At 45.1% G+C, this 13,486-nt stretch overlaps 2 protein-coding genes across 2 annotated transcripts; one reads left to right on the forward strand and one right to left on the reverse strand.

The window, feature by feature from the left end:
- Positions 1 to 501: 501 nt before the first annotated feature.
- cox8b (cytochrome c oxidase subunit 8B) lies at positions 502 to 1,615 on the forward strand. Its single transcript, XM_015965665.3, has 2 exons — positions 502 to 861; positions 1,369 to 1,615. Exons 1-2 carry the CDS (start codon positions 751 to 753, stop codon positions 1,465 to 1,467), a joined length of 210 nt encoding a protein of 69 aa, XP_015821151.1. The 5' UTR covers positions 502 to 750; the 3' UTR covers positions 1,468 to 1,615.
- Positions 1,616 to 10,211: 8,596 nt separating this feature from the next.
- Positions 10,212 to 11,986, reverse strand: LOC107389505 (ferritin, middle subunit). Its single transcript, XM_015965663.3, has 4 exons — positions 11,725 to 11,986; positions 10,879 to 11,025; positions 10,636 to 10,761; positions 10,212 to 10,555 (listed from the first exon to the last, which is right to left on the reverse strand). Exons 1-4 carry the CDS (start codon positions 11,824 to 11,826, stop codon positions 10,400 to 10,402), a joined length of 531 nt encoding a protein of 176 aa, XP_015821149.1. The 5' UTR covers positions 11,827 to 11,986; the 3' UTR covers positions 10,212 to 10,399.
- Positions 11,987 to 13,486: the final 1,500 nt, after the last annotated feature.

Genomic DNA, 13,486 nt, shown 5'->3' on the forward strand with positions numbered 1-13,486 from the left:
TTCACAAGGCTATAACTGAGGCACAAAATCTGAATCTTCTGTAGGACATTTTATAGTCTATTAAAATGTTAAATTAAATTTAGCATAAGGTTCAGAATAAAATACAATCTTTTGGTAAACGTTTGGCTAATTATGGATAAGTTATGGCTCATATTTGGCTTTATTATGGGATTTTGGGATGGTTATGGCTATGCGTTGGAAAGCCACATTTTATTTTGGGTAATCTTTTGGCAAACTTATGGTTACTCTTTAATATGCTTTGGCCATTTTGGGGTGTTTTGGGGTTATTTTGGTATAGTTAGGGTTGTGCTTTGGAATTCCACAGTTTATTTTGGAAAAATTCTGGCAACCTTTTGACAATCCATAATTCTATTTTGGCGTGCCTAATTTGGGCCATATTTGGCCCATCATTCCATCCAAAAGAGTACCAAGACTGGCTTGCCAAACTAGTGCCAACAACAATTTGCTATCTGGGAATCTTGTTGATTGGCAGATCCCACCCAGATCAGAGCGTTAAAGTCACCAGCAGCCACAGTCATGACCTCCTGCTCCAGAAATGTGACACTTTGACAGGGGTGAACCGAGGACGCGTGCCGTGCTCAACGAGCCAATTAAGTCCGGGGGGGCAGAACCGCACGAGCCTGTACGCGCGCGCTCACAGGCGCTGGAAAAGTGAAAGTGGTCGACAGCGTCACTCAGAGCTCCTGCGGCTGAAGCTGAGAGTAGGCCTGTCCGACTGTCCCTGTCCTCATGTCTCTGCTGCCCACCGCCTCACGTCTGTTCAAGAGCGCCCTGAAGACCCGACTGGTTCCGGTGGCCAATGTGACGTTCAAACCGGCCAAAGAGGTCCTCTCTGCAGGGGTAAGCGTACGGGCACCTGTCTGATTTAATCAGCGCGAGGATTTTTCTCATTCCTGCAGAATAGTTTAAGCTGCTGCGCCTCAGGTCCAACTCATCCTGTAGGAAACTGCTTTACTAAACTTCGTCAGTTTATTTTCTTTCCTGCATTGTCGCCTTATTTTATTACAAATTCATATGCAGTGAAAGCGCGTGTGTTGGCACGCGCCTAGTTAATATGACCTTTAGATAGGTCGCACTTGTGTCAGTTTTGCGCCATTCTTCCGCGCGAACGCATCACGTACACACTTCTGCTGGTTAAGCTGCACCTGTTTTTATGGCACCGGAAACGTTCACCCAGAACTTTTCGGAACCAGCGGTGACCTTCAGACGTTGAAACCAGTAGTTTGGTTTTATTTTTATGGTGCTGACTTCTCTCAGCCTGGTTTAGTTCAGCTCAGCCTGATGAATGAATGAATGTGAACTGGTGAACACAATCCTGTGTTTCTATTGACCCTCTCTCTTCCCCAGGAGCAGGTCATAGCCATGACTACCCTGTTTGTGACCATCCTGGGTCCTTCTGGCTGGATATTGGCCCACCTGGAGGACTACAAGCACAAGAAGGAGTAGAAGTGAAGCTCCAGGAGGATGGAGTTTAATCCATCAGCCTGGCCTGGATCTGGAGAGTTTGCTCTCCTCCGGTCCTCCATATCTGCTTGAGTTCCTGAATGCAGAGGTCCACCAGCTAATAAAACATAAAAACATGGTTTCATTCTGACTGATGGTCTCATTTCAGTTATGGCCCGCGTGAGAGGAAACATCTAACCAAATGTTATCTGTTGAGCACTTTTCATTCACAGCTGTGTTTGCCACAAAGAGCTTTAAAATAAAACTAACTGCAACAATCAGACCAGAACAGGGATGTCTTAAAAGGAAACGTTTAGGTGTAAAAGTTCTCAACAAAGATTCAGTTTAAAATTAAATCAAACGTTTACAAGTGAAGTGGTTAAAATGATGGTTTTATGTTGCCCCAGCTGTGGCTGCAGAGCACAGAGAACTGAAGACACTTCAAAGCTGAACATTACATTTAATGAATAAATTCTGCATCACTTGAGCTTCTAGGCTCCTACACCTGCGCAGGGTCAAAGTTCAAGTCCTGCTGGGATGACATACAGTGCAAAAATGTCCTCTGAATAGACTTTAATGCAACATTTTTACTGAAAGACTAAAGTTACGTTTTTTAAATGAACGGCTCTAAATGGGTCTCCTATGTTTGTCTCAACCAATGACTGTATCCCCCACCCCCACGATTGTAAACCTGACCTATTAAACCTGTAATGCTATTCTGACCAGGCTGTAAACGTGCTTATTCCTGCTGTGAAGTTGGCATTTTTACCATGGGAGTCAAAAGGAACTTGCTCTGTTTGGATCCTGCCCCTAGTGGTTGAGGTGAGAGCTGCGATCTGATGCATTCTAGTTTACTGGTCAAATTTGAGTCAAGGTATGTTTGACTGAAACCTTTTTTAATGATTATTCCTGATTATAAACAGCCACTCTGAGTTTTCATGCAGGCTGAACATGAAGATAGTCTCCTACACCTATCTCCTGCATTAGCTTCTGATAGAAAACAGACGGTGAAACTCTAGGATTAGAAAAGCCTGACAGATCTACGTCACTTAGCATTCATGGACTCACAACGGGGAAGGCTGTTTTAATTTCCAGGAATAAGCAGCGGACATCTCTTAGTTTAAGCTAACCATTATTCACTTCATGACAGAAACTGCTGCAGGCTTGTGTTATTTGTGGAGATGCAACCATCATGTTTCAAGTCAGTAGTAGAGAGGCATCGCTGTTATCCAATCCAGGGCGAGATGTCCAAATAACAGGAAATAAGACTCCAGATTATGTTGTTTGAAGCTCAGCTGTGACATCACAGACTTGGTCTGCTGAGACGGAGGTTTGTGGCTTTTTGTGCCCTGAGGTCCGTCTGGAAGGCATTCATCCCTTCTAGAGACCACTGCAAATGTATTGATTGAATGAGTAATCCACTACTTTAACAATCCCTTGTTAAAAGGAACTGCAAGGATGTAGGATTTTCAGTGGTTGGTCTGAGATAGAGGTTCCTTACGTGTGAGGATCACTAGTTGGGAGCACTTCAGATCCTTACTGAAGATGCATGGATTTGAATGCAGGTTAAATTTAGCCTCTCATTAGTTTTTACCCCTATCTCTTTGTGTTTGTTCATTATCTTGTTTTATCCATGACTGTGTTTGTAGTTTACATTTAATTCTACTGTTTTACCTCCTTTTACTGACTAGTGACTGTGTAGTAGGTTACAGCAGTATAGAAACAAGCACAACCCTTTTCAGTATTGTTTGCTGTAGTTAATCAGATCTTATGAGTGGTGGTCTGTCTGCCTGTTCACATAGGCAGTGAAACCTTTTGGTCCTGTTTACCAGGAAATTAAATAGAAGCAACACAAAACTAAGAAAAAGACTAATAGTTTAGATTGGACTTAAAGTGGGAGTCAAGGCATGGGTGGAGACTTAGTTCCACCAGACCTCCTGTTAGAAAAATACCTGGAAAAAAGGTGTTGCCTGGAGAACTGTGAGAGCGGCACTGAGACAATAGCCGTGTTCGAGATGAGCCAGTTCTGCACAGATTCAATCACCGGTGATCGGCACGCAGTGCATGCCGGTTAGATTTGTGTCCGACTTGACGCCGACTTGCTCTGACGTCATGCATACGTAGGCAACGATAACCTCGTGAGATCAAGGCGGCCGCAGACTTTGGAGCCAGGCGCTGCAGTTGCTCTCCACCGGCTGCAAAACCTAGAGGATGACGGGAAACACCTGGCTCTCACCTGATCTAAGATCTGATTGGTTCATATTTTGATCCAAACATCCGGTGGTGAACATGAAATGTTAGTTGGTCACATGGTTTTTATATATTGTCTGGTTTCATTTAAAAAGCACTGAAAGGAAGGTTTTGCATTAGAAAATGTCGACTTATGTATATGAAATTTAGCTAATAATATCAATAAATTAATCAAATAAAATTCAAACCATGCAACATTCTCAAAATTCGAAAGCTGTCAAAACCATAAACTTATGTTCCCTGTTCAATTTCATGTGATTCTCTGTTAGACTGTTTTGTTTTCCCATAGAAACCCCCTGACATTGTGCTTGCTATTTCTTTGTAGTTGTGTTATGTGCTTTGTCAACAAAGCGTATTCCAGGAGAAAAAAAAATGTTAGTTGGTCACATCATGTATTCTGTAAATCATGATACGTTGATGATGACAACTATATAGGCCATAAAGAGAAATGTGTTTTGTGTTATTTTGTCACGTTTCCTATGAGCACACTAAACCTACAGCTGATAACCTTTACTTATTATTACAGTCATGTTTTCATATCGAATATATGATATCCACAAGCACGTGAGGATCATGCGCCCTGGCTACTTGGCCAAGGGGATGTCCCTTTGGCTGACTGGTTAGAGCGTATGACTCTTGCCCGGGAGCCTGGGGATTGAATCCTGCCTGGGCCCTCGTTTATCCACCTTGCTACAGTTTTATTTCTCGTTTTACGTGATTATATGAAATTACTGGCTTAGCATGTTTTATATGATTATATTTTAGCACAGTTTCATTGTTTAATAATATAATTTTACTGTCCATATGAATTTATTTATTACTTATTTTCTTACTTTTGTCATTGATATTAGCTCTTTATTTTCATATTTTTACTCATTTTAATCAAGTTCTTTTCTCTGTAGGGGCCCTCTGCCCCGGGGGCGGTGGGCAACTGTTGCTTCCTGGGCGCTCTATAGGTAGTGTTTAAGTGGAGGTGGGGGTCTATGCTCCCCCTCCTCTGAGCGCCCTGACTTAGTTGCTGTGGAAGACCTGATGCTGCCGGGGCAGATGGCTCCTCTGATGGCATTTCCTTGCCTTACCTTACTTGGCTCATCTGGACTCAGCCGAATATAAATTTTTACTGGTGTGTGTGTGTGTGTGTGTGTGTGTGTGTGTGTGTGTGTGTGTGTGCATACTGTATGTCTGTTAATGTTTTTAAACTGTTATGGGAATTTGGGGTCATTTTAATTCTGTAAAGCACTTTGAGCAGCACTTTGCTTGAAAAGTGCTTTATAAATAAAATCTGATTGATTAATTGACATCTACCACCTGGTGGCGGATTAGTAGTATCACACAAAACATAAGGCCAAAAATGTACTGAGATTTTCTAATGTTTGGATTTAAATTGTTTAATATTAAATTGTTCACTTAGTAAATCTAACTTTGGTTCTAAACAGTTAATAATGTTTGATTTTAAAACATAACTGTGGCTTATAGTAGGTGCTATCTAACAGGGGCAGACTTAGGATTGGGTTGGCATGAGCCGGGGTGAGTACTCCTCGCACTAAGCCATCTTTGAGGGTGTGTTTGCAGGAGAGGGGGCTACAGCTGCACCTGGTTAGCAATCAGCGGGTCTACTACTTAAGGTGGATGGAGAACACAGCTCAACGCCGGATGATTGCCACTGTTTGGTAGTTTCCAGCCCTCGTCTCGATGTCAGGATTTTTGGTAACTCGTATGTTTTTGGACTCGTGTGATTTTGTGCATTTGCTCACCTGCCTCAGGTCTCGACACATCAGGATTCAACACCACCACTCCATAGGACTCCGGTATCACTCTGCCACGTTCATCCATCCATCCTGACTGACCCGCTATCTCCCTACCCCCCCCCCCCCCCCCCCCACACACACACACACACTTCCTGGATACACCCCGGCTCATTACCTTCCCCTCTGCCCCAATCCCACACCACCCAGTGTAACGTGATGGAGGTGCTACTCCACCGAAGGTTATTTACCCTCTCTACAGATGCCTCTGACACAGAACTAATCTGCATGAGACTGCCTCAAGGTCATGCATTTGCTTCTAAACTGCTTCTTTTCCAGCCCAAGAGAAGAATGAAGACAAAAGACTCTTTCCTTTTAATAAATCAAAGAACTCTATTTTTAATAAAGCTAATCAAACAAAGTGTTAGTCAATAATATAATGTTGACCAATCTGTGAAATGACAATGTTATGATTAGTATGCTTTAATAAGTAATATGACTTTAATCTAGCTGCACTAGACATGCTGATGACACGTAAGGTAAATGCACGACACTTGCTTTTACTCATCCAATCAGAACCTTCCTTTCTGAAGTGTGGCATAGTCTCTGTGGTGTGTATAAATCTGCCAACTTTTATTCGACCAGAAATCAAAACATCCACATTAATAAGACCAGTCCCACGCCATCTTAGGTCAGTTCTCAACAGTTTACTGGAGTTCACTGCAGTTCACCACATGCTAAGAGGAGTATCGGACCAGCCACCCGGACTTCCTTTTCAAGCAAAGAACCAACAAGCTGGATAAAATCTGTTGCACTATACCAACCAAGCAACGGTTCCTTTCAGAATAAAAGCTGAACTCACTGACCCTCCGGGTCCATCTGATGCTGTGAACCAACTGTCGCTTTTTACCTGGAGACAATCCAAAGAATAGTCTGTCGTACTGCTGACGCTGTTTCATCGGCTCCGGTACCGAAAGGGGGGTTCAAGGACCTGGCAGTCTGGATCTGTACGGAGGTCTCATCCTAAGGGTATGTGTGACGACAAACGACAAAATGGCATCAAATGTGTTTATGAAACTCCGATCATAGCTTAAGAACAAAACATCACAACATCATTCAGACTTGCTTCTCCGGATACGAGAGTTCTGATGATAACATCACTCACACATACATCATTCATCTCATGTCTCATTCACACCAGATCCATTCATCACTTAGAGTTTAGAGTTAGTCTTGTTTAAAATTGTTTAAATTGTTTAGAAATAAATCTTCTTAAACTTTTTAAAGGTGACTCTCTCTTCTCTTGTCTCTAAGTTAATACGAAGTGTTACATAATCCCTGTAATAAAAAGTTCCAATTTTCTGGTTAAAAGTACCCAACGATCCGTAAGATTGATTTCATATTTACTATGGAATCTTTTGTCTTACGGTTCCTTTAATAGATGTAAATTAACCCCTTACACCAGAACGTCCATACTCTACACCGTAGTGACTTACTCCTCAGGACTCACCTCATTCTGCTTTCCCACTCCAGAAGCTGCATTCCCGTTTCCTGTCTGCTGGAATTCCCAATGCGCTTTTAGTTGTCCATTTCCATCCATCTATTTTCATCTGCCTATCCGGAGTCGGGTCGCGGGGGCAGTAGCCTAAGTCGAGAGGCCCAGACTTCCCTCTCCCCAGCCACTTGGGCCAGCTCCTCTGGGGAAATCCCAAGGTGTTCCCTGGCCAGGGGAGAGACATAGTCCCTCCAACGTGTCCTGGGTCTACTTTTAGGTCTCCTCCCGGTTGGACGTGCCCGGAAAACCTCTCCAGGGAGGCATCCAGGAGGCATCCTGACCAGATGCCCGAGCCACCTCAACTGGCTCCTCTCGATGTGGAGGAGCAGCGGGTCTTCTCTGAGCCCCTCCCAGATGACTGAGCTTCTCACCCTATCTCTAAGGGAGAGCCCTACCACTCTGCAGAGAAAACTCATTTCGGCCGCTTGTATCCGCGATCTCGTTCTTTCGGTCACTACCCAAAGCTCTTGACCATAGGTGAGGGTAGGAACGTAGATCGACCGGTAAATCAAGAGCTTCGCCTTCTGACTCAGCTCTCTCTTCACCACGACAGACCGGTACAACGCCCACATCACTGCAGATGCAGTACCAATCCGCCTATCGATCTCACGCTCCAGTTTTCCCTCACTCGTGAACAAGACCCCGAGATACTTAAACTCCTCCACTTGGGGCAGGACCGAATCCCTGACCCGGAGAAGGCATTCTACCCTTTTCCGAATCAAGACCATGGTCTCAGATTTAGAGGAGCTGATTCTCATCCCAGCTGCTTCACACTCAGCTGCGAACCGCTCCAGCGAAAGCTGAAGATCACGTTCTGATGAAGCCAACAGGACCACATCATCTGCAAAAAGCAGAGACCTGATCCTCAGGCCACCAAAAAGGATCCGCTCAACACCTTGGCTGCGCCTAGAAATCCTGTCCATAAAGGTTATGAACAGAACCGGTGACAAAGGGCAGCTATGGCAGAGTCCAACTCTCACTGGGAACGAGCCCGACTTACTGCCGGCAATTCGGACCAAGCTCTGACACCGGTCATACAGGGACCTAACAGCCCGTATCAGAGGGCCTGGTACCCCATACTCCCAGAGTACCCCCCACAGGGCCCCCCCGAGGGACGCGGTCAAACGCCTTCTCCAAATCCACAAAACACATGTAGACTGGTTGGGCAAACTCCCATGCACCCTCCAGGCTCCCCCTAAGGGTATAGAGCTGGTCCAGTGCTTTAAGGCCAGGACGAAAACCACATTGCTCCTCCTGAATCTGAGGTTCAACAATCCAACGGACCCTCCTCTCCAGAACCCCTGAATAGACCTTACCAGGAAGGTTCAGGAGTGTGATCCCCCTGTAGTTGGAACACACCCTGCGGTCCCCCTTTTTAAATAAGGGGACCACCACCCCGGTCTGCCAGTCCAGTGGGACTGCCCCCGATGTCCACGTGATATTGCAGAGCCGCGTCAGCCAACACAGCCCCACAACATCCAGAGCCTTAAGGAACTCCGGGCGGATCTCATCCACCCCTGGAGCCTTGCCACAGAGGAGCTTTTTAACCACCTCAGTGACCTCAGCACCAGAGATTTGAGAGGCCAACCCAAAGTCCCCAGACTCTGCTTCCTCACTGGAAGATGTGTCGGTGGGATTGAGGAGGTCTTTGAAGTATTCTGCCCACCGATCCACAACGTCTTGAGTAGAGGTTAGCAGCACACCGTCCCCACTATAGATAGTGTTGGTAGCGCACTGCTTTCCCCCCTGAGGCGCCGGATGGTGGACCAGAATCTCCCCGAAGCCGAATGGAAGTCTTGCTCCATGGTCTCACCGAACTCCTCCCACGCCCGGGTTTTTGCCTCGGTGACCACCCGAGCCACGTTCCGCTTGGACCGCCGGTACCCGTCAGCTGCCTCTGGATTCCCACAGGCCCAAAATACCTGATGGGACTCTTTCTTTAGCTTGACAGCATCCCTAACCGCCGGTGTCCACCACTGGGTTCAGGGGTTGCCACCACGACAGGCACCGACGATCCTGCGACCACAGCTCCGGTCGGCCGCCTCAACAATGGAAAGACGGAACAGGGTCCATTCAGACCCCCCCTCCCCCGCAATATTTTGGAAGTTCTGACGGAGGTGGCAATTGAAGCTCCTTCTGACAGGAGACTCTGCCAGACGTTCCCAGCAGACCCTTGCGATACGTTTGGGCCTGCCTGGTCTGACCGACGTCCTCCCCCACCATCTGAGCCAACTCACCACCAGGTAGTGGTCAGTTGACAGCTCCGCCCATCTCTTCTTCCGAGTGTCCAAGACATGCAGCCGCAGATCAGATGAAACAACAACAAAGTCGATCATCGAGTTGCGGCCTGAGGTATCCTGGTGCCAAGAGCACATAGGACACATTTTAGTTGTCGTTTTCCAAAATAAAATCTTATTTTTTCCCCATCATTCTGTGTCATTGGGTTGATTCTGCATGTCTTGGGTTAGACACCTCCCCCAGAACATGACATGGGTCTAAGCCCAGGTGAGTGGTGTTTTTTTAGCATGTGCAACAATTTGGTGATTTTAAAAAAATGCATCACATTCTCACTCTAAGGGTGTCAAAAACAAATGCTTGGTCAGCCACCCTCTGTGTCAGACCCCTGATTCCAAAAGTGCCCCTTTTCATCACTTATGTGCGAAAAGTTTTTTCCCTTTTCTGACTGCAGATCCCAACAAGTGGTGCTCCTGCAGAACCACAAAGGTGGAGCTGCACCAGAGTCAGCCCTGCCCATTCCATCAGAGTCAGTCCAATTCCTTCCAGTTGTCAGACTTAATAGCATTCTGGAAACAAAGAGGGTGTTATCATCTAAAATGCAAGATTGAGGACTTGAATTGAGAGGTTAATTGAACCGTTTTTGTAACGGTTCCATATAATTAAAAATCTAACGTTTAGAACTTTTGTCATGTTAATTTGTCGTTTCCTCATAAGAAAATACGCCAAAGCCATTTTTGGCCTCATTCACGCATTTTCCTCCCATCTCAGCTTCAATTTGGTCCTCTCCTCCGAAGCGGGTCTGGTCTTGGTTCTCAAATCTGGATATTCTGTGAATTTTCAGATAAATTATTTCTGATATGACTGATATGACACCGCCGAAAACCCATACATCCCATCTACAAAAACGCACTGAATGGCACAATTACATATTGACCAGTCATAATGAATGGAGACATAAATGCAGCTGACATGTTTATTCAGGTAATCAGAACAGGAAGCAGAATTAGGCCCACAATAAAGAATCTGCTCTTTAGAACATCCAACACAACATCTTCAGACAGCTAAGAGGGTCAGTGATGTTAGAAATGTGAAGTGGATCAACAGATGGAACATAAAACCTGTCAGTTATTTTCACTTCTACACCTCTTTAGCTCTTGCTCTCCAGGGTGTGCTTGTCAAACAGGTACTCTGCCATTTTGCTGGTGTTGGCATCCATTTTGGTCAGGTTGGTGATGTGATCACCAAGCTTCTTGATGGCCTCCACCTGCTCGTTCAGGTAGTGGCTTTCCAGGAAGTCACACAGCTGGAGAGAAAATGTAATTAACTTTAGAAAGTTGTGTCAAAAAGTCATGTTCTAGGTTTAACACTGGAAGTAAAACTTACATGAGGGTCTTGGCGATCAGACGCCATCTTGTGCAGATCCAGTAGAGCCTGGTTGACGTTCTTCTCCAGCTGCAAAGCACACTGCATAGCCTCCAGGCCACTTCCCCACTCATTACGCTCTGGTTTCTGCAAGAACCAATGCATTCAAAAAATGTTGTTCCCCAAGTCCACATGAAGCAGCAGGAGGTTAACCACCTTCCATCAGTAAGTAGTAAAGACTAGACTGGATGTGTTTGGGCTCACCTTTACATCCTGGAGGATGATGCGTCCTCCCCTCTTGTTCTGAAAGGACAGCAGCTTCTCAGCATGTTCCCTCTCCTCGTCGCTGTTCTCCTTGAAGAAATGAGCAAAACCTGCAAGGGCCACATCGTCACGGGAGAAGTAGAAGGCCTGTTGTGGGAGGGGAGAGCAGAGAAAAGCTCTTATTAGGACACTTTACCATCACTATCAGGATCACACTACAAAGTGATCATTGAGCAGTCATTCTGATAGCAAAGTCCTCTGCTGACACCCAGAGGAACATTGCAGCAGCTGCACACATGAAAGCTGATCTGCAGATTCAGTCTGCAAGACAAAGATCATTCTGTAACCTTGTTACTTTCACTTGGTCAGCAGGTGTTGAGCATAAAACTATAGTTTACTGAGCTAAAGTGTTGCACTTCTGGACACTGATGTAGATTCTTTATTTCCAATGAGACAAATGTTCCTGGAATGTTTTCAAATGGTCTTGATCAATATTTCTCGAGGATTTGTGAAGGTCTATCAAAGGTTTTCCTTGGACGTGGGCTGCTTCCTCTCTAAATATGTAAATGTATGTAAGTTAGTAGCAATAGTGTGAGACAAAACATGTCAGAATTGTAATAAAGGACATTACATTACATCAGTGTCTGATGCAATGGCAGGAGTTTGTTCCTGATATCTGGAAATGTTCCAGAGCAGGAAGTGGTCCTTATCCAGGAGTTATTTACTACGTGTTAAGTCACATGAACAGGTTGTCAAAATGGTCTAACCAAAGTCTGATTTGTGAGAGAGTACAAGAGCAAAAACAGCTCCAGTAAGCCGTAATGATGAATAGATGTAGTTTCTTACCATGGAGGTGTAGGTGTAAGAGGCAAACAGCTCCAGGTTGACCATCTTGTTGATGGCGGCCTCACAGTCACGGTGGTAGTTCTGACGCAGCTGAGACTCCATTTTAGCTGGTGGTTTTTAGGCTCTCTCTTTAGAAACAAGGTACAGAATAAAGCTGAGTGCTTTAGTAGCAGGTCGGCTGAAAACACGAGACAACAAAGTTCCGTTCAAACACTGTTGAAGCAAGAACTCCTTGAGGCTTTGTTCCCCGTGTGAGATGGTAGCCAAGGGTTCCTGTATTTATACACCACTGCAGGTGCCCCAGCACGTGTGATGTCACTCTGTATGCTTCAGCCAATCAGCAAGCGAGGATCTGATTAGGGAGTAAAAGCTGCAACATAAGCTGATGATGTTGTTAAATTTACATGACCCTCCTCATCCCAGTTCTTGGAAATTAGTGTAGAAACTTTTCAGGACTGCAATCGGACCTGCTGACAGTCAGGATGACATCATATTTATAGCCTTTACAAAGGGATCAACTCAAATGTATTTCATTCTAATTCATTTCTAGTTGTAAACTGGTCTCAGATGACACGTGCTGGTCCTTCAACACCACAGAAGTCATTAAGATGGAAAAGGTGTTTTTGTTTCAGTCTCACTGTGCGTGTGTGCAGCAACAATAATGGCACGTGTCTTTCTACTAATCAGCCTGAGTGGGTTCTTCTTGCAGGTCCAAACTAGAGCTCTTATGGAGCTGGTGTCTCTACAAAATAAAAGATCCTGATTCTGGACCAGTTGAGAACCATAGAACCTGATGTGGTTCTGGACAGCACTGCTAAAACTTGCTGACACATAGTTTACAACCAGCATGATGTTTGTCTATACCTGCTTGATCCTGCTCAGGGTCTGAGGGAGTTTGGGTGAGAGTCGGGTTTCAGCAGACGTGACCAAAGAGAGTCCAACTTAATGCAGAAAGGTGCAGAACACTGTTGCTGCAAGATGACAGTGAAAACCACCACACCATCATGTAACCCACTGTTTGGAGTCAGCATATTCTCCCTATGCATGTGTAGCGTAGGAAAGGCAGTGTAATGTCAGAGGTCATCAGGCAGTACACAGTCCTGCTGTCTCCACTTTGCCTGAGAAGCTGTGCTTTCCAAACCAAAAACCTCCCGTTAATGACTTCTGGGGATCTTTCATAACAAGGCTGCTTTTCTTCTCCTGTTCATGTGTGCCTGCAAGTCACAAGAAGAGTCACTTCCTTTGTAATTCAGTTCCTGCCTCACTTGCTAAAATTAACACCTCTTGGGAGATTAAACCAGGCCTTTCAACAACCTTTAGAACAACCTTTTTCAGAACCAAAAAAACTATTATTTGTTTTACACCAGTACCTCCTCTTCGACTCACATCACCCTCTGGAACACAAACTTGGAGTAATCACGACCTTACACCACCGGGCAGAACATGTTCCCTCTAAGCCGGAAGGGAAAAAGAAGGAACACACATATTTAAAGGAATCACTTAAAACATGTGGCTATCCTAATTGGGCGTTTATGAAGTCAGCAAAGATGCACAGAAAAGAAGACCAGACACCAGCGAGGGAGGATAAGAAAGACAAACGCAACAACCTTGTCATCCCCTATGTAGCCGGTGTATCAGAGAAACTCAGGAGGGTTTTCTCCAAACACAACATACCAGTGTACTTCAGACCCAGCAACGCACTCAGACAGAAACTGGTTCACCCGAAAGACAAAACTTCTAAACACAAACTGAACAATGTGGT

This window comes from Nothobranchius furzeri, chromosome 14 (assembly GCF_043380555.1).
Source record: "Nothobranchius furzeri strain GRZ-AD chromosome 14, NfurGRZ-RIMD1, whole genome shotgun sequence".
Classification (NCBI taxonomy): domain Eukaryota; kingdom Metazoa; phylum Chordata; class Actinopteri; order Cyprinodontiformes; family Nothobranchiidae; genus Nothobranchius; species Nothobranchius furzeri.